The sequence below is a fragment of the Platalea leucorodia genome (assembly GCF_965183815.1).
Source record: "Platalea leucorodia genome assembly, contig: HAP1_HAP1_SCAFFOLD_77, whole genome shotgun sequence".
In the NCBI taxonomy this organism is placed as follows: Eukaryota; Metazoa; Chordata; class Aves; order Pelecaniformes; family Threskiornithidae; genus Platalea; species Platalea leucorodia.
Genome location: NW_028121441.1, coordinates 114,106 through 141,461, shown reverse-complemented (window position 1 = coordinate 141,461; position 27,356 = coordinate 114,106). Strand labels below are relative to the sequence as shown.

General features: G+C 52.3%; 2 protein-coding genes across 2 annotated transcripts; one reads left to right on the top strand and one right to left on the bottom strand.

The window, feature by feature from the left end:
* Nucleotides 1-347: 347 nt before the first annotated feature.
* On the bottom strand, nucleotides 348-27,356 carry LOC309603421 (olfactory receptor 14A16-like; the record flags this gene model as incomplete). The annotated part of the gene is made up of 2 exons (XM_082338276.1): nucleotides 348-955; nucleotides 27,038-27,356. 2 exons carry the CDS (start codon nucleotides 27,354-27,356, stop codon nucleotides 348-350), a joined length of 927 nt encoding a protein of 308 aa, XP_082194402.1.
* LOC309603409 (olfactory receptor 6C1-like) lies at nucleotides 14,965-15,909 on the top strand (the record flags this gene model as incomplete). The annotated part of the gene is made up of 1 exon (XM_082338265.1): nucleotides 14,965-15,909. One exon carries the CDS (start codon nucleotides 14,965-14,967, stop codon nucleotides 15,907-15,909), a length of 945 nt encoding a protein of 314 aa, XP_082194391.1.

The window sequence follows — 27,356 nt, the reverse complement described above, 5'->3', positions numbered from 1 at the left end:
AACCCAACCTTACCATGCGCTTAACCCCAAAACCACTGAGAACAAAAGGAGAACAGAAACTTTAAAAGACCAATTCCTTGGACATTTTCTTGGAATGAACTTTGGAAGAAGAGCCCAGCCTTCAGGCACTGCACCCAGGAGGTGCCCTTTTCTTGAAGAGCTACAATTTGATGGGCCACATCTGACATAGTGTTGTGCAAGGGTCAGACACAACAGGATCAAACTTCCACAGGAGTATAAAACCAGAAAACTATCCCTAAGTAGAATTATCACAGGAGAAAAAAAAGGAAACTTGTGGCCTAAGATAAACTCGGGGAAACATGCGGAGGAGGGGAGGCAGGTTATTGTCAGTGAAACAGCACCCATTGGATCAGTTTCCACAAGGCATCCTTGAGCTCCTGGTTCCTCATGCTGTAGATGAGGGGGTTCACTGCTGGAGGCACCACTGAGTACAGAACTGCCACCACCAGATCCAGGGATGGGGAGGAGATGGAGCGGGGCTTCAGGTAGGCAAACATGGCAGTGCTGAGAAACAGGGAGACCACGGCCAGGTGAGGGAGGCACATGGTAAAGGCTTTGTGGCGTCCCTGCTGTGAGGGGATCCTCAGCACAGCCCTGAAGATCTGCACATAGGACAGCACAATGAAAACAAAACACCCAAAGTCCACAAAGACACTGACCACAATAAGCCCAAGTTCCTTGAGATAGGAGTGTGAGCAGGAGAGCTTGAGGATGTGGGGGATTTCACAGAAGAACTGGTCCACAGCATTGCCTTGGCAGAGGGGGAGGGAAAATGTATTGGCAGTGTGAAGGAGAGAATAGAAGAATCCACTGCCCCAGGCAGCTACTGCCATGTGGACACAAGCTCTGCTGCCCAGGAGGGTCCCATAGTGCAGGGGTTTGCAGATGGCAATGTAGCGGTCATAGGCCATGATGGTGAGAAGATACAACTCAGCTGCAATAAAAAAGAGAAACAGAAAGACGTGTGCAGTGCAACCATAGTACGGAATGGCCCTGGAGTCCCAGAGGGAATTGGCCATGGCTTTGGGGAGAGTGGTGGAGATGCAGCCCAGGTCGAGGAGGGAGAGGTTGAGGAGTAAGAAGTACATGGGGGCGTGGAGGCGGTGGTCGCAGGCTATGGCGGTGATGATGAGGCCGTTGCCCAGGAGGGCAGCCAGGTAGATGGCCAGGAAGAGCCAGAAGTGCAAGAGCTGCAGCTCCCGCCTGTCTGTGAATGCCAGGAGGAGGAAGTGGGTGATGGAGCTGTCATTGGACATTGTGTCCCTCTGCGCATGGGGATCTCTTCAAGGAGGTAAAGGAAAGGAGAAGTTAGGGCTGACTGCTTCGAGAAAATTCTACCCAAGTTATCATAGAACCCCCCCAAACTGCCTTTCACTTTTCAGAAAGAGCTTTGGTGAGCTCTGGTTTGTGCTGGCTGAGGGTGCCCCAGGGAGCAGGAGGCTCTGCTGGGGGCTCTGCAGGACTCAGTCCTGCCCTGCAGCAACAGCTAAATAGGAACACGGGGTGGTCTCAGATTAAATCCACTTGTGATATCAAAGAGCTTTTCAGCATTGTCACTCCCAATTCACCTGACTGCAGAGCAGAGCTGTGGGGGTTTTGGTCTGTGCCTTCTGTTCTGGTTGCCCCAGCACAGCTGAGGAGTGGTTTGAATGCAGCAATGCCTGGCATTTCTGCTGCACTGCAAGGGAAACCTTGTGGGTGCTGAGATTGGGCAAAGGGACTGTCCCTTAGTGCAGAGTGAGGACAGCCGCTCTGTCCCTCAGCCCTGCTCTCAGCTGCCCTGTGCTGGCAGCTCTTCCACCTGGAGGACTATCGCACTCGGGTGTTCACCCCAAAAGAAAGAGGCCACTGCTGGGAGCAGAGGAATCCAGTTTCCCAGTGCAGATCTCCAACGCCCTCACCCCATCTCATTGTACCTGAGGAGGATCTCAGCTCTGCCCTGCCAACCAGGGGCACAGAGGGCTGATTACAGCTGCCCACATGCAGCCACCGAGGTGTCTTCTCCATGGGGCTCCTGCAAAACACAGAGATGCCCTGGGAGAGCTGTGCTCTACAGGAGGAGCAGCCTGCAGCCCAGCAGGACCTCCCAAGGACAGAGTCAACTGTCCTGAATTTGTTACGTCCTGAAGGGAGGGCGAGATCACTGCCAGCCACACACACTGCGGCACCCAGAGCCCCACAGGTGAACAGGGTGCGAGCTGGATGCTTTTCCTCCATGGCCATATGTGCATGACAGCACACACAGCGTTGGTGTCTGAGCTGCACTTGAATCCTCACCCCCCCACACCAGTGAGTGTAACAGTAAGAACAAGGGTGAATGTCCTGGTTTCAGGTGGGATAGAGTTAATTTTCTTCTTAGTAGCTGGTATAGTGCTGTGTTTTGGATTTAGGATGAGAATAATGGTGATAACACACTGATGTTTTGGTTGTTGCTGAGCAGAGTTTACACCAGTCAAGGACTTTTCAGCTTCCCATGCTCTGCCAGGTGCACAAGAAGCTGGGAGGGGGCACGGCCAGGACAGCTGACCCAGACTGGCCAAAAGGCTATTCTACACCATATCTTTGTCCCCACATCTCCTCCCTCTCCATGCTCGCAGAGCCCATCCCACAATGTGCTCAGTTCTGCCCTGCAGGCACCTCCTGGCAGCAGGGCACTGCTCAGGGGCATCTCTGTGTGTGCAGGGGCTAAGGAGCAGCTCAGACAAGTCCTAGCGAGACCTGGGGTCTCATTGCCTACTCCAGAGCAGAGACATAAATTCCCATCTCGCACTGCCCACCCAGCCAACCAAGAGGAGAAAACTCAAAGCAAAGCCTTCTTCCCTTTCAGGCAATCCCTTACCTTGACATCCACCTTTAAAATGACCCTCTGCAAACATCGTCCGCAAACGTCCTCAGGTGATGTAGAAGTCTGAGCAGCCCCGACTCACGCTGCACCCTCTGGACAGCAGAAGGACCCTTCCCTGCAAGGGGTCACTGCTTCCACCCAGAACTTCTCTCTGCAGCTCTGTGGGAAGCTCCCTGGGCAGGCTTAATGCTGACCCTGGCAGGCAGCAGAGTCCCTGCCCCAGCACTCAGCCCCTTGCGACTCCAGGAGAAGGCAGCCGTCATGTCCTGTCCTCTGACAGTGTGGCAGGGTATCCCTGTTTTGGAGCATGTCCTTCTCCACAGTAAAGAAATCCTCAGAGCCATCCTGCCAAATAGTATCTGCAGCGTGATGTGCCATGTCTAGGAGACACCTCCAAGACACTCATGTGATTGCCCTGCTGCCAAACACTTACTCTGTTAAGAGATGTGAAGATTTGTCCTTCAGTGAGGTCTCAGCATCGTCCCACCCCACACAGCCTGGAACATCCCTCTTACTTCTCTCATCTCCCCTCAGTGCCTGCAGGCAGAGCCCTCAGCCCTGCTGCGTTTTGCAGAGGAGCTGCTCCTGGGCAGAGCTGTCTCTCTGCAGTGCTGCCCACTTGCCATGAGCTGCCTCCATCCCAGGAGCCCAGCCCAGCTCAGCAGCAGAGGCCCAGCCCAAGGCACCACTTTCTCTGCCCCCTCCGGACTCCTTTGAGATGTCCCTGGGGCTCCAAGGGCTGACAGCTCCTGCAAGGCAGCTTGGTCCTTCCAGGGGAATGTGTTTTGAAGTCACCTCAAGTAATCATGGACAATCCCTCATTAAACCGTGGAGAGAGACTGATTCCAGCAGCATGGTTTGTCCTACCAGAGCATGGTTGACTGCAAGAGGTGTAAATGTTCCCCCCTGGGCACTCCCATTCCTGTACCATAGCAAAAAGAGACACAGACAGGGAAAGGGAGGGGTTGGCTTCCCCTGTGCAAGGCAGGGATTCAGCTGAGGCAACACAGGCATCTCATCCCAAGCTGGAAACCCTGGGCCTGAAGTGGCATCCAGCTCCCCCATACACCCCACACACCAAAGGGAATCCTCTGGTTCAGTTCAGGAGGGCATAAAAGAGTGGCCTGCATGTGAGCTCCTGCTCTGAGCCCCTTGGCTTCATTCAGTGGGGACTCAGGCGCTCACACTCAGACACTTGGTGATGACTGAGGTGCCAGGGGTGGTCCAAGATGTGGGCAAGTGTTTGCAAGCTCTGATGGAAAATCTCTGAGGACACCCACATTCTTCTGAGCATCAGCTGAGGGCCCGAGGGGGAACGGGGATATCCTTTGCCACCCACGGTGACACCAGCCACCTACGTGCCTTTGTCAGGTATCTCCCCAGAGCATGCAGAGCTATTGAGGTAACCAAATGGAGGACTGCCCCAGACAGAGACCCAGGTCTCTCTCTATCCACTGTACTCACTGGAGCTCCAGTCACTGCAAAGCTAAGTCGCATCCACATCCCTGCACTGAATACATCGGGGCTCTCATTTTAATGGCATAAAAAAAAGGCTCGAGTGCCATGCCCGGTGCCTGGGGTGCCAAATGCAACTGCACTCAGCAGGCGAACACAGCACAGGACCTCCAGAAAAGCTGTGCCCTCTTGGAGCTGCTGTGGGGCAGACAGCCCAGGGCCCCCCAGATGGGTCTGGTGCCTGTGTGCCACCTGAACACCAACACCACAGCACAGATGCAAGGTCTGTCCCGTCTACACCCAGGGGCACTGCAGGACTGGGAGGCAGATCACACCAGGGTGCCCTCCCCTCTCCCTGTGCTCTCAGCCCTTGGCCATTCTCTCTCTCAATCTCTAAGATTCATCTGCCTGATGCTATGAAGAGGGAAGGTGACAACAATGTTCACAGAGTGGCTGGATCAAAGTCTGTTACCCCCAGAGACTTTCTCTGAAGCCCCCCGTCCTCCCTGCAGTTTGTCTTGCAAGGCCCACAGCTCTGCAGAGTTCATGCAGAAACACCAAAGCCCTCTCTGGGCAAGGTGTCATTGCCCAGCCCTGCTCCTCTGCCCTTGGAGACATCAGGGTTTGCTCTCTTTGTGGGCACCTCATCTCCTCCTTACCTTGCCATCTGCCAAACACTCCGGCACGTCTGTGCCCTGAAGCAAAGCCTTTCCATACGCTGGGTCTCGGGACCTTGCTCCCATGTTTTCCTGGAACAAGTCGGTGCCACAGCCCAAAGGTGCGCAGGCAGGAGGAGCAGGGGAACAGATAGGAGAAACTGGACCTTCACAGCCCTGTGAATTTTGTGGATTAAATTAGATGTGGTGGGACAGCTTGCTCACCTGGGGTGCTGCAATGGAGGGAGACAGGCTCTGCCAGAAAGAGTAGCAGGGCGGATGAGGAGGGGAGGATGCCTCCTTTGCGAAGGAGCAGGTCAGATGTCAGGAGCTCCCCTATGGGACGGACAATGGGTAGGATTTGCTTTGTCACTGAGGATTAGAAGAGCCAGCAAGGGTGTGTGGTGGGCTGAGCTTGGCTGTCCGCCAGGTGCCCACCAAGCCGCTCTGTCACTCCCCCTCCTCACCAGGACAAGGCAGAAAATATGACAAAACGCTCATGAGTCAAGATAAGGACAAGGAGATCACTCCCTTGTTACTGTCATGGGCAAAACAGACTCAACCTGGAGAACTGAAATGAATTGATTGCCAATTAAACAGAACAGAATAATGACAACAAAGAACAAATCTCAAAACCCCTTACCCCCACCCCTCCCTTCTTCCCAGGCTCAGCCTCACTCCTGACTTCTTTCCCTCCTTCCCCCAAGCAGCACAGGGGGATGGTGAATGCAGGCTGCAGTCAGCTGATAATGCTTTGTCTCTGCTGCTCCTTCCTCCTCATGCTCTTCCCCTGCTCCAGCGTGGGGTCCCTCCTGCGGCATCCAGTCCTTCATGAACCTCTCCGGCATGGGTCCCTCCCATGAGCTGCAGTTCTTCACAAACTGCTCCAGCATGGGTCCTTTCCCCGGGGTGCAGTCCTTCAGGAACAGACTTGCTCCAGCACAGGTCCCCCACAGGGTCACAGGTCTTGCCAGAAAACCTGTTTCTGTGTGGGCTCCTCTCCACAGGCCGCAGTTCCTCCCAGGAGCCTGCTCCAGCACGGGCTGTCCATGAGGTTAAATCTCCCTTCAGGGCACTTCCACCTGGTACTTACATGGAGTTACTTACTTACATGGGATTACTTCCATGCTACCTGCCTTGTCTTTATAATGTTGGACACCTAAAGGATAGGTGGTTTTTAGTGTCAGAGTAATCTCCTTAGTTTTCCTGGGGTTTGCCAATGAAGTTCAGGACACAGTTCAACTTATTGCAGAAATGGATTTCTAAAGGTAGAGGAGAGGAGCTGATTCCTCTTCTGCCCTTGCAAGGGGAGCCCTGACTGACAAATCAACACCTGGCCTCTTCATTGCAGACCTCTGGGAGATTTGCAGAGATCATTCATTGCTGCCTAAGGGCCACCTGACTGTCTCCTTCCAGTCCAGAAGGAAGTCGGTGTCCTGAGGGTTTGGTGCTAAAACTGGCAACATTGTGAAGGCCTCTCTGCCCATCTTAGTGCATCTCAAAAAAGGACAAGGTATCTCTCTTTGGGTGGAATTGTTCCTCTAAAGGTAAGAGAGAGGGATTTCATTCTTCAAGGCTTTGGGTCTCCTCCTTGATGACATGGAAGAAGACTTTCCTCTCCCTGAGTACAGATAGCCTCTTAGTTCCCCTTTCTCCACAGCGCTCATGGAAATGGGCTACATTAACCAGAAAAGGAAGGTTAAGGAAAGCGGACCCCCTCTGATGAGCAGAAGTGGTGAGGTGGTAACAACAGCCGAGGTGAAGGCTGAGGTACTCAACAACTTCTTTGCCTCAGTCTTCACTGGCAACCTCTCTCCTCACACCTCCCGAGTCAATGGGCCATGCGATGGGGGTCGGGAGGGCAGAAGTCCTCCCACTGTAAGAGAAGATCAGGTTCGTGACCACCTGAGGAGCCTGAAGGTACATAAGTCTATGGGTCCTGAGGAGATGCATCCCAGAGTCCTGAGGGAACTGGCTGATGTACTTGCTAAGCCACTCTCCATGATATTTGAAAAGTCATGGCAGTCAGGTGAAGTCCCTGGGGACTGGAAAAAGGGAAATATTGCAGCCATTTTTAAAAAGGGTACAAAGGAGGACCCTGGGAGCTACTGACCTGTCAGCCTCCTCTCTGTGCCTGGGAAGATCATGGAACAGATCCCCCTAGAAGCTATGCTAAGGCACATGGAGGACAGGGAGGTGATTAGGGACAGCCAGCACGGCTTCACCAAGGGCAAGTCCTGTCTGACCAACCTAGTGGCCTTCTGTGAAGGAGTAACTACATCAGTGGACGAGGGAAGAGCTACGGCTGTCATCTATCTGGACTTCTCTAAGGCCTTTGACACGGTCCCCCACAATATCCTTCTCTCTAAATTGGAAGGATATGGATTTGATGGGTGGACTGTTTGGTGAATAAGGAACTGGCTGGATGGTCACCTCCAGACGGTAGTGGTCAATGGCTCAATGTCCAGATGGAGAACAGTGACGAGTGGTGTCCCTCAGGGGTCTGTTCTGAGGCCAGTGCTGTTCAATATCTTCATCAATGACATAGACAGATCAAGTGCACCCTCAGCAAGTTTGCAAATGACGCAAGTGGGTGATGGAGTTGTCATTGGACATTGTGTCCCTCTGCGCATGGGGATCTCTTCAAGGAGGTAAAGGAAAGGAGAAGTTAGGGCAGACTGCTTCGAGAAAATTCTACCCAAGTTATCATAGAACCCCCCCAAACTGCCTTTCACTTTTCAGGAAGAGCTTTGGTGAGCTCTGGTTTGTGCTGGCTGAGGGTGCCCCAGGGAGCAGGAGGATCTGCTGGGGACTCTGCAGGACTCAGTCCTGCCCTACACCAATAGGTAAACAGGAACTCGGGGTGATCTCAGATTAAATCCACTCATGATATCAAAGAGCTTTTCAGCATTGTCACTCCCAATTCACCTGACTGCAGAGCAGAGCTGTGGGGATTTTTTTGTCTTCTGTTCTAGTTGCCCCAGCACAGCTGAGGAGTGGTTTGAATGCAGCAATGCCTGGCATTTCTGCTGCACTGCAAGGGAAACCTTGTGGATGCTGAGATTGGGCACAGGGACTGTCCCTTAGTGCAGAGTGAGGACAGCCGCTCTGTCCCTCAGCCCTGCTCTCAGCTGCCCTGTGCTGGCAGCTCTTCCACCTGGAGGACTATCGCACTCGGGTGTTCCCCCCAAAAGAAAGAGGCCACTGCTGGGAGCAGGGGAATCCAGCTCCCAAGTGCAGATCTCCAAACCCTCACCCCATCTCATCGCACCTAAGGAGGATCTCAGCTCTGCCCTCCCAACCAGGGACACAGAGGGCTGATTACAGCTGCCTGCATGCAGCCACCCAGCAGCATCTCAATGGCCTTAGCACCGAGGTGTCTTCTCCAGGGGGCTCCTGCATAACACAGAGATGCCCTGGGAGAGCTGTGCCCTATGGGAGGGCAGCCTGCAGCCCAGCAGGACCTCCCAAGGACAGAGTCAACTGTCCTGAATTTGTTATGTCCTGAAGGGAGGGTAAGATCAGTGCCAGCCGCACACACTGCAGTACCCAGAGCCCCACAGGTGAACAGGGTGTGAGCTGGATGCTTTTTCCCCAAGGCCATATGTGCATGACAGTACACGCAGTGTTGGTGTCTGAGCTGCACGTGAATCCTCACCCCCCACACCAGTGAGTGTAACAGTGAGAACAAGGGCGTTAGGGAGAAGAGGAGAACATGCCAAAGGAGCCCTGCCAAGGGAGGCAGGAGAGGGACACTCTGTCACACACTTGAGTTTTTCTCCTCTTTGATGGTCAGGCTGCTGGGTAGGGCAACTCATGGCCAAGTCTGCATGCCATTAAGGGCAGAGGCTCTGCTGTGTGATTGAGGAGACCAGGGGGTTGCTCCAGGGAAAGCACCTGCACTGCAGGGGATGGCAGGGAGATGCCTGAATCCCTCCTCCCACAGCATGTCTGGGAGCAGGTCTCTCTTCCTTCCTGCCCATGGCTCTGCTGCCTGGAGCTCTTCTTGGCCACAACCCCTTTCTCTGTCCCCACATCTCCTCCCTCTCCATGCTCACAGACTCCATCCCACCTGCTGTGTGCTCAGCTCTGCCCTGCAGGCACCTCCCGGCAGCAGGGCACTGAGGAGAAAACCCAGAGCACAGACTCCTTCCCCTTCAGTTCATCTCCTACTTTGACATCCATCTTTAAAATGACCCTCTGCAAATGTCCTCTGGGTGATGTACAAGTCTGAACAGCCCTGACCCATGCTGCAGCGTTTCAACAGCAGAAGGACCCTGCCTTGCTGGGGGTCACTCTTTCCACCCACAGCTTCTCCCTGCAGAACCATGGGGAGCTCCTTGCTCTGGCTGAGTGCTGACCCTGGCAGGCGGCAGAGTCCCTGCCCCAGCACACAGACCCCTGGGGTGCAGGGACCCTGCTTGGAAGGACAGCCCTGGGCACCCCAGATGCACACCTGGAATAATATCCCTGCTGCCGGGAGAAGGCAGCCATCATGTCCTATCTGAGCAACCCTGACCCATGCAGCACCCTGCCCTGCCCTGCTGGGCCTTCTCCTTCCACCCACAGCTTCCCACAGTCCCAGGGGGAGCACCCCAGGCAGGCTGGACACTGACCCTGGCAGGCAGCAGAGTCCCTGCCCCGGCACACAGCCCCCTGGGGCACAAGGGACACTGCCCAGAACAGCCCTGGACACCCTGCCTGCAGGACTGGCTTCACACCCCTACAGCCATCTCCAGGAGAGTCGTGATATGCTGTCCCTCTGATGGTGCAGCAGGAAAGCTCTGCTCCAGAGCATGTCCTCCTCCTTCACACCAGAAAGCTAGGAGAGCCATCCTGACAGGTCCGATCCACTGTGGCATGTGCCAGGTCTCAGAGACACTTCCAGGAGCCCATCTGCATTACCCTGCAGCCAGAGACTTACCGCGTCAAGGGCTGTGAAGATCTCTTCCGCAGTGAGCTCTCACCTGTCCTCCCATGCCAGACTGCCTTTAACATCTCTGTTACTTATCTCCTCCCCCCCCTCGGTGCCTGCAGGCAGTGCCCTCAGCCCTGCCGCGCTTTGCAGAGAAGCTCTGCTCCTGGGCAGAGCTGTGTCTCTGCAATGCTACCCACTTGCCATGAGCTGCCTCCATCCCAGGAGCCCAGCCCAGCTCAGCAGCAGAGGCCCAGCCCAAGGCAGCACTTTCTCTGCCCCTCTGGGCTCCCTCCAGGTGTCCCTGGGGCTCCAGGGGAACCTGCTGTGAAAGAGACTGAAGCAATAACTTGTGGTCCCTCTCTCACCTCTGGAGAGATACTTCTTTCCAGCAGAGTCATTTCTCTTATCAGAGAGAGAATTGGGCATGAGAATCACCTTTCCTTACTTCTGGTATGGGACAGGAAACCTGGACAGTGACAGAGCTCCTTTACCCTTGCTGAAGGAAGGGATTCAGCTGAGTCAATTGAGGCTCCTCATCCTTTGTTTGTAGTCCTGGGGCTGGAAGGGACCTCAGCTCTCTCCTATGGCTGCCACAAACCCACACGAGGTGGGATTCCTCTTGCCTCAGTTCAGGTGGACACAAAATAGGAACCTGGTGCCTGGGAGCTTCTTGTCTCAGCTCCCATGGTAATTGCTGGGGATGGAGGCAAGGAGTGAGCTGTTCAGACTCAAACACCTGGTGACATCTGGGGTGTCAGAGGTGGTCCAAGATATGTGCAGGTAACTACAAGCTGTAATGCGGAGGTTCACAGAGAGGGCAGTATCTGGAGGCATCATCTTTGAGCTTAGAGGGGACTTCCTTTGGCCAACAGCAGATGCCCACATTTAGGACATCTGAACTTTTCCCTACTCCTTATGTTCAGGGCAGCCTATTGAGGTAGTCGGGGGGGGCAGATGTAGCCATTGCCATAGCCATCACCCATCTTCTCCATCAGCTGCATATACTAGATCACCATGGACTGTAACGGCACAACGCCCGTGGACATCACTACGTTGCCTAACCTAATTCAGGGCAGCTACTCAACGGCCAAATACAGGCCTGTAGTGCTATGCGAGATGCCAGGGCTCTCCAGCACAACTGCGTGTTTGATACCGTTTGATTCTCTTTCCCACAGCATTCTTCTGGAGAAACTGTCTGCTCACGGCTTGGACACGCTTACTCTCTGCTGGGTAAAAAACTGTCCGGACGGCCAGGCCCGAAGAGTGGTGGTGAATGGAGTTCAATCCAGTCTGTGGCTGGTCACAAGTGGTGTTCCCCAGGGCTCAGCCCTGGGGCCATTTCTGTTTAATACCTTTATCAACAATCTGGATGAGGCGATCGAGTGCACCCTCAGTAAGTTGGCAGGCAACACCAAGTTGGGAGGAAGTTCTGTTCTGTTGGAGGGTAGGAAGGCCCTACAGAGGGACCTGGACAGGCTGGATCGATGGGCTGAGGCCAGCTGTATGAGATTCAAAAGGCTCAGTGCCGGGTCCTGCACTTAGGTCACAACAACCCCATGCAACGCTACAGGCTGGGGGAGGAGTGGCTAGAGAGCTGCCCAGAGGAAAAGGACCTGGGGGTGTTGGTCAACAGCCAGCTGAATGTGAGCTGGCCAAGTGCCCAGGTGGCCAAAAAGGCCGATAGCATCCTGGCTTGTATCAGGAATAGCGTGGCCAGCAGGATCAGGGAAGTGCTCATCCCCCTGTACTCGGCGCTGGTGAGGCTGCACCTCGAATACTGTGTTCAGTTTTGGGCGCCTCACTACAAGCAAGACATTGAGGTGCTGGGGCATGTCCAGAGTAGGGCAACAAGGCTGGTGAAGGGTCTAGAGAACAGGTCTTACGGCTGAGGGAACTGGGGTTTTTTAGCCTGGAGAAAAGGAGGCTGAGGGGAGACCTTATCACTCTCTACAGCTACCTGAAAGGAGGTTGTAGGGAAGTGGGTGTCAGTCTCTTCTCCCAAGTAACAAGCGATAGGACAAGAGGAAAAGGCCTCAAGGTACACCAGGGGAGGTTTAGATTGGAGCGAAGGAAAAATTAGTTCTCTGAATTGGTAGTCAGGCACTGGCACAGGCTGCCCAGGGAAATGGTTGAGTCCCCATCCCTGGAGGTACTTAAAAGACAGGTAGACGTGGTGCTTAGGGACATGGTTTAGTGGTGGACTTGGCAGCGCTAGGTTAACGGTTGGACTCCATGATCTAAAGGGTCTTTTCCAGCTTCAACGATTCTATGATTCTTTGATAATTTGGGAAACATCTCTTCTACCGATCCGCAGAGCCACTGCAATGGCCTCCTTCCAGTTTCCCTTTAAACCTTCTCTTGACTCTCATGCCTACAGCAACATAAACTGTATATATGAAATGGAGGGAGAGTGGGTTCTATCAGCCCCTTCTCTACACCCCCTGCCTGCATTGGGAAAGGAAGAAATGGCTTGAAAGGAGAAGTGATCTGGGGCCCAGCTTAGACAAGTGCAGGGTCATCCAGTCCACTGTGAAGTCGGGAGATCAGGAAGAAATCCATGGGCAGAGGCTTGTGCTCTGCCAGACAGCGCCAGAGGATGGGGCTGGCCTGCCCACACAGAGTGCAAAGGAGGTCTTGTTTTCATGAGCCCTGTGGAGAAAGACTAAGAGGCTATCTATACTCAGGGAGAGGAAAGTCTTCTTCCATGTCATCAAGGAGGAGACTCCCAAAGCCCTGAAGAATGAAATTCCTCTCTCTTAGCTTTAGAGGAACAATTCCACCCAAAGAGAGATACCTTGTCCTATTTCAGATGCACTACGATGGGCAGAGAGGCCTTCACAATGTTGCCAGTTTTAGCACCAAACCCTCAGGACACCGCTTCCTTCTGGACTGGAAGGAGACAGTCAGGTGGCCCTTAGGCAGCAATGAATGATCTCTGCAAATCTCCCAGAGGTCTGCAATGAAGAGGCCAGGTGTCGATTTGTCAGTCAGGGCTCCCCTTGCAAGTGCAGAAGAGGAATCCACTCCTCTCCTCTACCTTTAGAAAACCATTTCTGCAATAAGTTGAACTGTGTCCTGAACTTCATTGACAAACCCAAGGAAAACTAAGGAGATTACTCTGACACTAAAAACCACCTATCCTTTAGGTGTCCAACATTGTAAAGACAAGGCAGGTAGCATGGAAGTCACTCCACAGAAGCTGCTTTCACCGTTAAACATCTCTTGACAGCACCTTTTAAGATTTGGTGCTTCTCCCTCACAGAATACTTCACAGAATGGATCTCGACTTCTGCAGGGATTAGGTCACCGAGCTGCCAGCTATCATTGTCATTAATCTCCCCTCACCCTCTCAGAGCTGCTCTGCTGAGGAACCCTTTAGCACCCAAGGCCATGACTCCTCAGGGAACATACCGAAGGCCTTAGAAATGTTCTCCACAAAAGGGGAAGAAAAATCGGAGACTCCTTCAGTCTGGAGGAAGTGCCTCAGCACAAATGGCATTCCCAGCTGACCCACAGAGGCTTTACAAGGGCCTTGAAAGGAGCCCTGATAGACTGTTCTTTAGGGGTTGTGGGAGGAAAGGAGATGGTGCTTCACACAAAGTCTGCTGGGCTTCTCTTTCCCCCCGCTAATGCTCCCAGCACATCATAGATTCATGTCAGTGGTTTGTCACATTTCACCTCGATTTTCAATTTTTTCAATTGATTTGGCTGTTTTTTAATTCCTGGCCTGCCTGCCTTCTTACCTGCTACCCTCCTTTGACATTCCTCCTTTCCCTGTGATATTTCTCGGGAAGCAAGACCTGTGTCAGGATCTCTGCCCCTTCCTTTGATGTGGGCTTGTTGTCCCATCTCAGCTAAGCTGCACAGAGCCCGATGGGTCTAAGGTTTTCAGGCTTGTGTAGGTTTTGTGAGCAAAACCAGCAGGACAGGAAGGAGATGGCCTGCATAGGGGAAGGCTGTTTGGAAAGAAGCACTGCACCAGGAATTCAAATGTTCCAAGCCCTCAGATAATAAATTCTTGACTTGGTAAGGATGAACTCCTTACCAAACCAGGCTTCATTCCACAGGAAAGAAAAGAAAAACAGAAAAAGAAACAAAGAACCAAACACCACAGGAGGGAGAAGGCTCAGTCTCTCATTAGTTTATTTGGTTTCTTCATTTGTTTGCTTTACAAGGTAATTTTTATCCCCCAACTGAATGAATTTCCCTTCTCCGCCTCCCTCCCCCCCATCTTTTTCAATCCTGTTATGCTCTTAGGTTTTTCCTTTGTTTATTCCCCTCTTCTCTGCTGCTTTTCAAATCTTCTTTTCTTTTTCCCTCCGACAGCCAGAAAGGTTTATCAAAACTGTTTTTCAGCAAGAAAGTTGTCAGTGACTGAGGAGAAATCTGTTTATAAAGCTTTCTGTTCTACCTGACAAAGTTCAAGCGTGGATGGAAGGACAGTCCTGAAAATGGACTAGTTTTAAACATGGGATGTTTGTCTTCTCCCTCTTTGGCTCTGACTTTCCCTGAAAACCAAACCTTTCCCAGGGAATAAAACTTCCCTCTTCTCTCGCTCTCCTTCTTACCTTTCCTTCCCACACGCCTCCGCATTTGTCACCATCTTCATGCTGCCTTCTCTCTGCTTCTGTCCTAATCAAAAGGTTAAAGGCACTTGGCTGAGCTGTTTTATTCTTGCACTAGAATGCATTGTAGCTCATCCTAAAGGATACCTTTAAATAGATTAGAATAAAACCGGTTGAGAAACGTCTGTTTCTTCCTCACTGACTGTAAAGGGACTGTTGGGTAGAGAGCTCAAATACAATAACTTGCATCATGTTTATAGTGGATCCCTGCTCTAACCCCCATACTACGTTTGCTCCTAGCGCATAAAATGGTGTCTTCTTGCTCTAGGTTGATTCTTCTCTCCTCTCTTCTGTTTTCCTTCCAGCCTTTGCGTGAATGTCTCCGTGAACGCCTTTTCTCATCCTTCTACATTCTTTCGTTCTGTCTCATCTTCTTGTAACCTCCTGAAGCATTGTTTCCTCCACTGACCATCTGCCCTTGCTCACTGCAGCTCCGATGTAGAAATGTTGAACCACACACCTGTCACAGAGTTCCTTCTCTTGGGCTTCCCCTCCCGCCACCATCAGCAGCGCCTAATGGCAATCCCTCTCCTGGCTTTGTACCTGGTGATCTTAGTGGGAAACTTGCTGATCATTGCCCTCGTTCTGCCTGAAAGAGACCTCTGCAGGCCCATGTACTTTTTCCTCTGTAACCTCTCCTGCTTGGACATCTTCATCACTACATCCATCATACCCAAAGCCATAGGAAACTTGCTGATGGGCAGCAAAGCCATTTCCTTCCCAGGCTGCTTAACTCAGGGCTACTTCTACTCCCTTCTGGGCTACATCGAGTTTGTCCTTCTGGCTCTCATGTCCTATGACCGCTATGTGGCCATATGCCACCCTCTGCAGTACCCCATGCTCATGAACGGTCAGCTTTGCCTTCAGCTCCTCTTGGGCTCGTGGGCTGCAGGCTTCCTGGCCACCGTTGTCTCCACTGTCCTGCTTGCCAGAATGCCCTTCTGCAATGCCAATCGTATTGACCACTTCTGCGACAGCGTGCTTTGGATCAAGTTGTCCTGGGCACAAACACAGATTGTTGAGCTGATCACCTTCATGGCCTCATCCATCATCCTACTTGGCTCACTGGGCATGACAGCAGTGCCCTACCTTTACATCATTAACACCATACTGAGGTTGCCGTCAGCTTCCTCATGGCACAAGGCATTCTCTACATGCTCCTCTCACTTCACCTTTGTCATCTTGGGCTACGGCATCTGCATACTTATGTATGCCCAGCCTTCAAGTCACCACATTTCCTACAACAAGGCAGTGGCCCTTCTCAACACAGTGGTAACTCCTTTGATGAGTCCCTTTCTTTTCAGCCTGAGGAACCAGATGATGAAAGATGCCCTCAAGGCAGGCTTGCAGAGAAGGGTGATCATCTTCAGGCAACACTTTTCCATCTAAGAAGAGTTTTTGTAAGTGGACTTTGGAAGGGGACAGGGGTGGGGAGGGCAAACACCTGATGATGACATATTTGCAGGAATGCGACCTTTCTTTCTTAGCAGTGTAAAGTTTCCTGAAATGAATATCACACCAGGTTCTCTCCTGCAATACATCACCATAAGAAGACCCTACCTAGCAATGCCTTTCAAATAACCTACAAGCACTTTACAAACCCTGGTGAATACCACAATGGCATTTTCCATGTGTGGAAACCGAGACAGAAAGCAACAAGCAGAGGGCTTCATGTCTCCATGGCACAGCCAATTCTCAACAAGCTTCACCCTCCTCCAGTTCTGATGCAACTTCTCCTTGCTTCTAAACCTGGTTTCCTGATTATTTTGGTGGCAGATCTTTGTTGAACCTCTTCATCTTTAGGAAATGACAGAAAATAGGTACCTCTAGGCAGCAAATACCTGAGGCCCTTGTCTTGCTCTAACGGCATGTGCTCCAGACTGATCACCTTATTCACCTCCTTCACACCAGGGAAAGGGCTGGGTGCAGCTGTGGGCATCGTTCCTTCAGGAAAGTGCTCCTTAGAGTTAAGGCACAGCTCCCTCTGAGAGCCCTTCCTTACAAGACGTAGGAACAAGGCTGTGCCAGGCGCTGCTTCCTCTAGTCTGTGCAGACACCAAACTGTATTTCACACCACACGTGCATGCAGAACATCCTTACTGGCAGCCTACAAAAGAAAACAAAGCACACCATACAGACCTCACTTGATTTCATGTACTCGGGGTGGAAGAAACACAGAAGTACAGGACTATGTGTCTGGGCTGCAGGGAATGCTCATGGGGCCAGATGAGACCCAGGAGACACGGAAGTTGTGCACTATGAGCAGCATGGCCTGAGAACCAGCGTCTCCTCCCTGTAATGGATGTGGACAGCAAAGACCCTACTTCCTTAAGTGGACAGAAGTCCCCTAAATAACTGTCCACCTCCCCGGCACTTGAGCAAGATGAACAATGGATTTTTTTTTTTTTTTAGTGACTAAATTGAAAATGCACATAAATAAAGAGTAGAAGCATCCCAGTTCACTTTGAGGACTTTATTAAAGGAACAAAGAACTCTTCTGCTGTACTTGAAACCAGTTCTTTCTTTTGTAAAGCCAGGAGGTTAGTACCTGTTCTGTGGGTTGCCAGTGACCTGAAGACAAAACCAGTCTTAGTCAGCTCAGACAAATTTTACCTTGAAAGTGCCTCTTTCTTTTGATTGATGAGACTGACTCATTGCAAATGGCTTCTGTGGAGACATTTACAGCTGTCTGAGATGAATCCCTCCCAAATCACCTCCTCTTGGTTCCTCCTGCTACCCAGGGGAAGAGAAACATTTCCCATTCATGATTCATCAGGTCCTAAGGTGGGTGACTGTATGCTCACCACTTAACAGATCTCTCTCCACTGTCCACAGAAAGGGGCCTCAGATCAGATGCTTAATTTAGAGATTAGATGTGAGCTTAGGTCTTCATGTAGGTTAAGTTCAGACCTAAGATTTTGACCTTTAGACTATTACTTTCCGATTCATCTGTGCAGAACTTCTCTGATAAACCACCCCCTTCCTAATCTTTTTTTCTGTTAGCCAAGGGGACCATGTGTTCATATGGAGGAAGAAAGATGCAGCACAGCACTAACTGCTTTATGCACAATGGTCTTCTCATCAGCAGCACTGCTCAGGTTTCCCTGTGAGAAGTCTGTGCCCCACTAGCGTGCCACAACTGAGGCACTGCAGCCCAAGTGTGCACTGCCAGGAGGAGCCCCATGTCTTGTCACAGGATTGTGACATTTTTGGATTACATGAGATGTGATGGGACAGCTTGCTGAGCTGCGGTGCTGCAGTGGAAGGATACAGGTTCTGCAGGAGGGAGCGGTGGGGAGGATGAGGGTGGGGGGATGCCCCCTGTGTGAAGGAGCAGCTCAGATACGTGGAGCTCCTCTATGAGCTGGGCAACAGGTTGAATTAGCTTGTGTGAGTGAGGATGAGAGGAGGAGTGAGTAAGGGTGACAGTGTCTTGGCAGTTACCAACTACTTGATCAGGCAGAGTAGGCAGAAAAAGTCTTCTGACAGCAACCACAACAAGTCTCCAGGTTAATGAGCAGGTTTCTATGGGGAGCTGTAAGTGCCCTGGCGTTCACTGGCCAGGCAATTCAAGAAGGTGCCAACAGTCTGGAGGATCTTGGGATGACTTAGCATAGCTGCCAGGTGTGCCAAGAAGGGTGATGCTCGCCTGGACCTGGTCCTGGCCAACAAGGAAGAGCTGCCCAGGGATGTGATCATCAGTATCTGCCTTGGCTGCTGTGACCAGGAAATAGGGGAGTCCCAGATGTCAAAAGAAGACCAGCAGCAGAGCACAGGCTGGTGGACTCCACAGAAGAAGACTTTATGTTGCTCAGGGACTGATACAAGTGGTGCCATGGGGAGCAGCTCTGAAGGGTGAACGATATAAGGAAATCTGACAGTCATTACAGAACAGACTCTTCCAAGGACAAGAATGATCTCTCCGAGTTCCCATGAAAAAAAAACATTCATCTTGTGAGGCTGCTTCTCTGAGCTGACAGAGCTCCAGGGCAAAAAGTCAGCACCCAGGAGCTGGTAACAGGGGAAGCTGCAAAAAAGGAATTGAGAAACCTTCCCCCAGGACGAAGGGAGGATGCCAAAGCCAAAGGTCCCATAAGCTTGAGAGATGCAGGGATGGGTAGCAAAAGCAAAATGAGCTTATAGATGCATGCCTCAGCCTAGCAGATGGGGATTCCCCCTGCTGGCGGTGGCTGTGCCAGTGCATCCCCATGGGTCTCAATGGTGCAGGCTCTACTTGAAGACATTCCTGTAACCCAATTACGTTGGGATTCATGCAGAATTGGCTATTCTAAATCAAGCATTTGATTCACTTTGCCTCTTTGCTTTGACATCTTTTCACTGTGACCACACTCCTGAAATCTCTCTGATAAGCCACATAAGAATTGAGGACTAAAGGAAAGTTATGCCCAGGCTTGGCTCCCTGTGGTGCTTTGTGTGGCAATGAGCCCTCTGGTGCCGAGTTCCTGAACTGCAGCTCCTGAAAGACTGAGCAAGCCTCCAGAGAAGTAAAAGCAGCACAGCCGAAGGTTTCGGAGAGTGTTAGCAGACCCTGCTGCAGTCTGTCAGTAAAGAGACCATGCAGGGAACGAGCAGACAAGGTTCCTGTCCCTGGGGGCTGGTGCAGACATGAAGTCACAGGCACTTGGCACAGGAGGAAATTTCGATGTGAGATGTTTTCTCACTGTGAAAGCCCTTGATGTGCTTCACCAAACAGGATGGCCAAGCCCTGACCCCCATCCCCTGCAGAGGGGGATCCTTTCCCTCTTGTGATGCTCTGGGCTCTTCCTGGGGGCATTGTGATGTGGGAGTGTGTGATGGCAGGCACTGGTCAGTGGTAGGACACCTGCCAGGCTCTATGGAGGGTGGGCGAGGAGGAGGCAACAAGGCGCTGGAGCTGTAAGGACCTCATGTCCTCTCGTGGGTCTCAGTGGAAGAGACAGAAGCCATAGCTGAGTGGGCAAAGGTCCCAGTTCTGTTGGGGTGTCAAAGCCCCACCAAGGCCCTTGGCCATCCCCACCACGGCTCCACTGACCTGTGCCTGTGCCTGCTTCCTTGCTTCCAGCACCAAGCTCTGTGTCTCTGAGCATTTGCCCATGCCTCTGAGTTCCCCACAACCCATCCCGCTTCTTCCAAAGCCTTGCTAATGCTCCTTTCTCACCCAAGAGTTCCAAGGCCCAGACATGCTAGAATCCTCTGTTTAGCTCCCCATCCCAGCACTCAGCTGTCCATCCTCCTTCTGCTGCTGCCTCCAAATCAAGACTCACCCTACTTCACTTCAGCATGACAGCCCCCGACATGTCAAGTCTTCTTCCTGCCTTTAACACACTCACTGCTGCACCTGCACTGCTCTCCCCCTGCATGCCCCTGTGTCTCACCAACCCTTCCTCTTCCCCTGCAGTGGTGGGACCTCACCCCAGGAGGGCTGTGCATCCTCCAGGCTCAGGGAAGTTTCCTGACACCCACCCAAGTGTGAGGAGTGGAGGAGGGGAGGAGAGCCAGGTCAGCTCATGGGGCATGACTGAGCACAGACACCCCCAAGCAGTGGGCGTTCCCCATCTGTCAGGATGAGCCATGCACATGCGATGGAAATGCCTGTAGCATCCCTGATTTGCACAGGAGGGGCCTTCCGTCCTGCCATCTTCCCAGGACAATCTTCTTCTTCCTCCTCCACCATCAGACATCCACTGCTTTCCATTGCTGGCTTCAGACAGGGTTTTAAGGATTTGCAGAAGCCATCAGCCACCCCTCTCCTTTCTCACTGACATCTCCCAACCTCTCTCCCAGACCTACACATGGCCAATCACTGCTGCTCAGGGCCACTCACTCTTCAGAAGAGGCGTTCAGCACTTTGGATCATCCTGGTGCTTTTTATAATCTTCCTCGCTGCCTCCAGGGCTCGTGGTGATCTTTCTGGACCATGACAGGGCTTTTTCACCATCTCTTAGGAAGAAGTTGTCTTTTTTTTTTTTTTTTTTAAAAAAATAGGTACTGCTGCTTTTAGGGGAATCACAGAAACACCTGATGGATTACTGATGCATCATCCGCAGAAATCTCACCAGGTTTGCATGTCAAGAAATGGGATGCCAGAGGCCAAGGGAAGGATGGTCTGCGGACTGTCATGGCATTTGGGTACCTGAAGTGTGTTCTGTTTTCCCTCTCTCCCGGACACCTAAAGAGGACTCACACTTCTCTGCACTTCAAGTTCAGGCGTTCCTGGGAATCTCAGGAGGCATGGCATACAAATTCTTGGATTCAAGGAGCTGGTCAAATGCCTCTGGTCTCTTTCCACAATGATGGCTTCAATGCCAGGCTCATTTCTAGACTCTGTATGTGGATGCTGACATTTCTTGAGCAACTGGCTCTGAAAGCATCAACACTGTAGGCTGTTATTCTTGGAGGGTATAAGGATAGGAAAAGAGAAGAGGCTTTGGGCAAATGAGAAGGGAAGCAAAGGATGTGGTCAGGGCTGTTTGGGGACACCTGTGAAGCAGCCCTCAACCTGATGTGAATGACTTCTGGGGTCAGGGAGAACCTGAGAGCTCTCCCAAATTGGAAAACATGAAGGGGAAGGAAGGACAGCATCATTCCATCTGGAAGGGACCTCGGGAGGTGTCTGGACCAACCTCCTGCTCAAGGCAGGGTCAGACGGACTACTCAGGCCTTTATCCAGACACATCTTGATCCCATTCCAGGACAGAGCCAGTGCACACTCCCTGGGAAACAGCTTCCAGCACTTGACTATCCTCATGCTGGAATAATTTCTCCCTCTCTCTAGCCTGACCCTCTCTTGTTTCAGCCCATTGCCTCTTGTCCTGGTGTCATGGACATGAGCCTGACTCCATCTTCCTGGGGACCCTGCAATGCTGCTACATGTTTCCCACAAGATCTTCTCTACTCCCGTCTGAACAAGCCCAGCTCTCTAAGCCTCTTCTTACAATAAAAGTTCTCCTATCCTACTGACCTTGGTGGCCCTCCACTGAACTGGTTCCAATATGTTGAGGTCTCTCTGGCATTGTGGCATGTCAAAACCCAGGAAAATATTCCAGATATGGTGTCAAAAGTCCTGAGCAGACTGGCTGTGCTCCAGCTCATACAGCCCAGGATGCTGTTGGCCGCCTTTCCTGATTGCTCCTCTTTTGCCTAATGGAACCCAAGGACCACCAAAGCCTTTCCACAGAGCTGCTGCCCACCTGGGCAGTCCCTGCTCTATGTCATTGCATGGGCTTAGTCGACCTCAAGGCCACAAATTATTGGCTATCCTGAGGTTCCTATTGGCCCATCACTCCACCGTGTCTTTGTCCTTTGGGATGGCCACCCTGCCCTCCACTGTAGCATCTGCTCTCCTCAGTGTGGTGTCTTCTACAAATGTTATGAAAAAGCACTCTCTTATCTCCTCTGGGTCATTAAAAACACGTTAAACACAGCCAGTGGAAGGACAGCCCCCTGCAGGACCCTGCTAGCTAGGTGCCTCCAGGCAGAGTACCACACAGTGACCACGTCCCTCTGAGCCTGACCATCCATCTGGTTATTTACCCATCTACTTATCCACTGAGGCAGACCACAATATCCTAACTTGGGCATGAGAATATTGAGGGTGCGTGATGTTGAAAAGTTCACTGACTTCCAGGTTAAAAGATAACCACTGCTCTCCCTGGATCCAGGATTCCTGTCCTTTTAGCACAGAAAGCAAAAAGGATGGTGAGAGACAAGCTCCCCTGGGTAAATCTAATCCCCTTCTCATCCAGAAACCCAGAAATGGGATCCGAGTGGACACATTCTGGGGCACAGCCTTTCACTCCTCTGCACATCCTTTGGGCATTTTGAAAGGTGCATGCAAAGTTTGCATTTTCCCCATTGTCAGGGCGTTCCCACAGACTCCCTGACCTTTGAAAGATGCTGGAGAGTGGCCTCGCTGTGCCATTGGCCTGCTCACTCAGCTCCCTGGGATGCTGCCCCTCCCGTCCCATACATTGGGAAGAATTTGCTCAAGCGATCCCTGACTTGATCCCCATCCACTGCTGGTTGATCTCCTCCAGAGTCCTGCCCTGAGTCACAGAGGCCTGGGAGACCTTGCTGGGGAAGACTGAGGCAAAGAGGACACACAGAGACTGTAAGGCAGTGTGGAGTGGGAGGATGATGAGAGCTCACTGCATGGGAGAGATCTTCACAGCCCTCTACATGGTAAGTCTCTGCATGCAGGGCGATGTAGCTTTTGCTCATGGAGGAAAATCCAAAAGGTAGCACGTCCCACACCCTATGGGATCTTTCAGGGGGAATCTCACAGTTTCTCTGGTGTAGAAGAGGAGGACACGCTCCAGAGCAGGGACTCCCTGCTGCACCATCAGAGGGACAGAACAGGACGACCGCCTTAATTTTGACAAGTCACTGAGACTGCTGAACTGTAAATTTGAGTGACCAGTAGGTCTTCCAGGTGACTCCTGATGTGTTTTCAGGCACTCCTCTGCCTATGGACAGCACCAGAATCACCTCTGCTGGACACACTGGGGTTAGGGACTTGTCCTTTTTTCCACCTGCAAACAGGAATATGCACCCAGCCAGTGCCCTGCAAACAGGCAGGTTTCTGGAGGGCCAAGGTCAGTGCACAGAGGTTGGGATGGGGTCTGTGAGCACTGACAGGGAAACACCTCTCAGGACAAAAAACTACAGGCAGCAAGGAGATGATGAGGGAATGAGAGGAAACTAAAACCAGAAATGTTGTCGGAGGGAGAATACAGAAAACTCTGTGTGATCCCCTCCAACGCAGACCCCTTCCTCTGAGCAAGGCCCCTTGCCTCCTCTCCCACCCACCAAAGCCTCTGCCCTCAGGGCTGGGGGCTCCAAGGCGTGAACCACCTCCTCTGCAGCCAGAGCTCCAGCAGAGCCGTGGTGCAGCTCTGCAGCCACGGGCCCAGTTCCCTCTGCAGAGCGCAGGGGCTGAGAGCAGCTGCCCAGCAATGTTGGGGTCTGGGAGGTGGCGTGCACAGCTGGGGAAGGGGAACGCTGTCTGAGTGCCCCAATGCCTCTGCCCTGGCCTCTCTCAGCCACGCCCTCAATGTATTTTTCTTTGTGTTTCAACTTGTCTGTGTTATTGTTCCTTCATTTTTGCTGCCAGGCTCTCTGGGGAGGTGGAGTTTCAGCTGCAGAGTCACACACTGATCTTGTGGCTCCTTTCATGCAGGTGTGTCCATGGGAACAAGTGTCCCAGCTTTCCTCTAACGTTTGTGGCTGTGTGCAATGCATTCTGTGGGGCTAGAGAATAATCTGGTTTTCCCTTAATCGGATGGTGTCATTAGGACACTTGGCTATCTCCCTGAGGTTTCCTTCCCAACTTCCCTCCAGGTTGCAAACCTGTCCTATAGCACCTTTGTTTTATCTGAAATCCTCATGAAGTGCAGAGATGCTATGACAGAGAATGTTCTTTTGGGTTTGTGGAATGAGCCCTGTGTGTCCTTGGCTAGAATTCGGGTGCTGAGACCATGAGAAAGGGTAAGACATTTAGTGGTCTGCCCTGGATCCTTCTGCTCACAGCAGTGTCTGTTTTTTTTTTTTTAAGGGTAACACAAGAGTGAGATCAGCCCCCATCTCATGAAGAAGAAGCCCACGGCAGAGCTTGGAGGGAACAAGTCGGAGGGACAGACCAGCTCCCCTCAGTCTCCACTAAGCCCCAGGCAATCCTTTTGCCTCGCAGGACTCGCTCTGCTCTCCCTGAGTGCAGCAGAAATGCTGAGGTTTTCTGACATCCAAGAACACTCCCCAGGTGAGATGGGGAGAGCTTTAAAAACATTTGCGCACATGCAGAGGCTGTTGCTGTCTGAGCTGCCCTGGGGTTACAGATGTACCCATAAGGTGCTTGGAAATGTGACCCAGGGCTCCCTTCTGGAGCATTAGTTGGTCACCAGGAAATCCCCAGGCATCTCGGTTGAGGCATCTTCTGTCTCTCCATTTACTGCAAAGGGAAGCCTAGACAACTCGATTAGAGGTAGACATCTGCGTTGAGGTGTTTGGTGCTGGGTAAGGACAACCTTGTCCCTTTCTGCACCTAAAATAGAGTGACAATTCATGCACCCCGGAGGGAATGTGAAGGGAGTGTGTCTTGCTGATTTAGGGACTCCTTCCAGAAGTGCTGGTAACACAAATATGTTGGCCATGCAGAAAGAGAGCATTTCCCTGAAGACGGTCACCCTTCTTCTCTGGAACGGTTGAGAGAGCTCAGCCCCTCAGAGTGTGACCGGCTGTGTGAAAGGGCGAGCAGTGGCAAGGCCAGTCCTGGGCAGGGAGTGTTTTAGGGCACTGAACTCCATGTGAGACACAAACATACTCTTTTTAATGTTATAGGCCTGATTACGACGGAACAATTCAGAAAATGTCAAAAAAAAAAAAAAAATGAAGCCACGAAGAAATTAAGGAAACAATTTAAAGGGAAGGAAATGTTCTACTTCTGTGGTGGGTTGATGCTGGTTGGATGCCAGGTGCCCACCAAGCCGCTCTATCACTCCCCCTCCTCAGCTGGACAGGGGGAGGAAAATATGAGAATATGAGAAAACGCTCGTGGGTCTAGGTAAGGACAGGGGGATCACCATCAATTCCTGTCGTGGGCAAAGCAGACTCAACTCGAGGAAATTAATTTCATTTATTGCCAATCAAAAGTCAGAATAAGATAATGAGACATAAGAACAATCTTAAAACGCTTTCCCTCCCCACCCCTTCCTTCTTCCCAGGCTCAGCTTCCCTCCCGATTTTCTCTACCTCCTCCCCTGCGAGCAGTGCAGGGGGACAGGGAATGGGGGTCGTGATCAGTTCATCTCATGTTGTCCCTGCTGCTCCTTCATCCTCAGGGGGAGGACTCCTCACACTCTTCCCCTGCTCCAGCGTGGGGTCCCTCCCGTGGGAGACAGTTCTCCACGAACTGGTCGCACAGCTCAGCTAACATTGGTGGTGTCCTCTCCTGGGCACTTTCCAGACCAGCCCAGACCTTTCCTGGCTCTTCCCATCTCCCCTGCCCTCTCCCCAGCCCAGCCCCGCAGAGCAGCCCAGCCTGGGCTGGCCCCATGGCAGTGCCCGCCGCAGCCCACAGCCCCAGCCCCTCTGAAGGGAGCAGAGAAGGGTCAGCCTCCCCATCAGCCCCAGGGCTGGAGGCTCACCATGGCATGAGGAAATGGAGGTTAAGGAAACTGCAGGAAGCATGGTCTCTGGTCCAGGAGATGCCACAGACTGACCATGCCCCATCATTGCCAGTCCCCCTCCCCAGGCCAGCACAAGAGTCCTGGCCAGGGCACAGAGCAGCCTGCCCCAAGCAGATGCCTGCAGAAAGAGGTTTCTCTTTCTCATGGATTCCCCCCTGCAGGCACAGAAATGCTCCCTTGCTCTTTTCCCTGGCCATCCCTTTCCCCTGGCCAGCTTGTCTTGGTTCCCACCCCGTGCTCTCCACAGGCCCCTGAGCTGGCAGTGCTGCTCTGAAGAGACCAGGTCCTGCTGTTGTCCACAGCCATGGCTCCAGGGAAGCAGCAGCCCCAACATGAAGGTGGCAGAAAGGATCTGCCCACTGAGGCAGTGAGGGGCAGCCCCGACGTCCACGAGTGCCTGCTCCTCCATGTGGCAGCTGGGCTCATGGCTCCTTGACCCCTCCTGTATGCTGGGGCTGCACCCCCAGCTCCAGAGGAGTTGTACGAGATGGGAGCAGAGTCAAAGAAACTTCTGCTGGATTCTTTATTGTGTTTCCCTAGACAGGGAGCCTGGCTCCATATCTATGTGAGGTCTTTTGCATCAGAAAACACTTGCAGGGGAATAATAATATTGTTATTTAAGTGGAAGTAACATATGACGTAAAATAAACAAAGAGAAAAACAAGACACATATGATCAAAAGAGCATGCGAGCTTTTCCTGAGGATGATGGCCACCTTACTGATGGTGCAGTAGTCCGTGTTCAAACAGTTTCCACAGGGCCTCTTTGATGTCTGTGTTCCTCATGCTGTAGATGAGGAGGTTCACTGCTGGAGGCACCACTGAGTACAGAACTGCCACCACCACATCCAGGGATGGGGAGGAGATGGAGGGGAGCTTCAGGTAGGCAAGCATGACAGTGCTGATAAACAGGGAGACCACGGCCAGGTGAGGGAGGCACGTGGAAAAGGCTTTGTGGCGTCCCTGCTCAGAGGGGATCCTCAGCACAGCCCTGAAGATCTGCACATAGGACAGCACAATGAAAAGAAAACAAGCAAAAAAGAAGAAGGTGCTAAATATGACAAGCCCAACTTCCCTGAAGGTAGGCATCGGAGCAAGAACGTTTGAGTATCTGGGGGATTTCGCAGAAGAACTGGTCCACAGCATTGCCTTGGCAGAGGGGGAGGGAAAATGTATTGGCAGTGTGCAGCACAGCATCGAGAAAAGCATAGCCCCAGGCAGCTGCTGCCATGTGGACACAGGCTCTGCTGCCCAGGAGGGTCCCGTAGTGCAGGGGTTTGCAGATGGCAACGTAGCGGTCGTAGGCCATGATGGTGAGAAGAGAATACTCTGCACCAAACAAGAAGAATACAAAGAAGACCTGGGCAGCACATCCTGCGTAGGAGATGTCCCTGGTGTTCCAGAGGGAATTGGCCATGGCTTTGGGGACAGTGATGGAAATGGAGCCCAGGTCGAGGAGGGAGAGGTTGAGGAGGAAGAAGAACATGGGAGTGTGGAGGCGGTGGTCACAGGCTATGGCGGTGATGATGAGGCCGTTGCCCAGGAGGGCAGCCAGGTAGATGGCCAGGAAGAGCCAGAAGTGCAAGAGCTGCAGCTCCCGCCTGTCTGTGAATGCCAGGAGGAGGAACTGGGTGATGGAGCTGTCATTGGACAT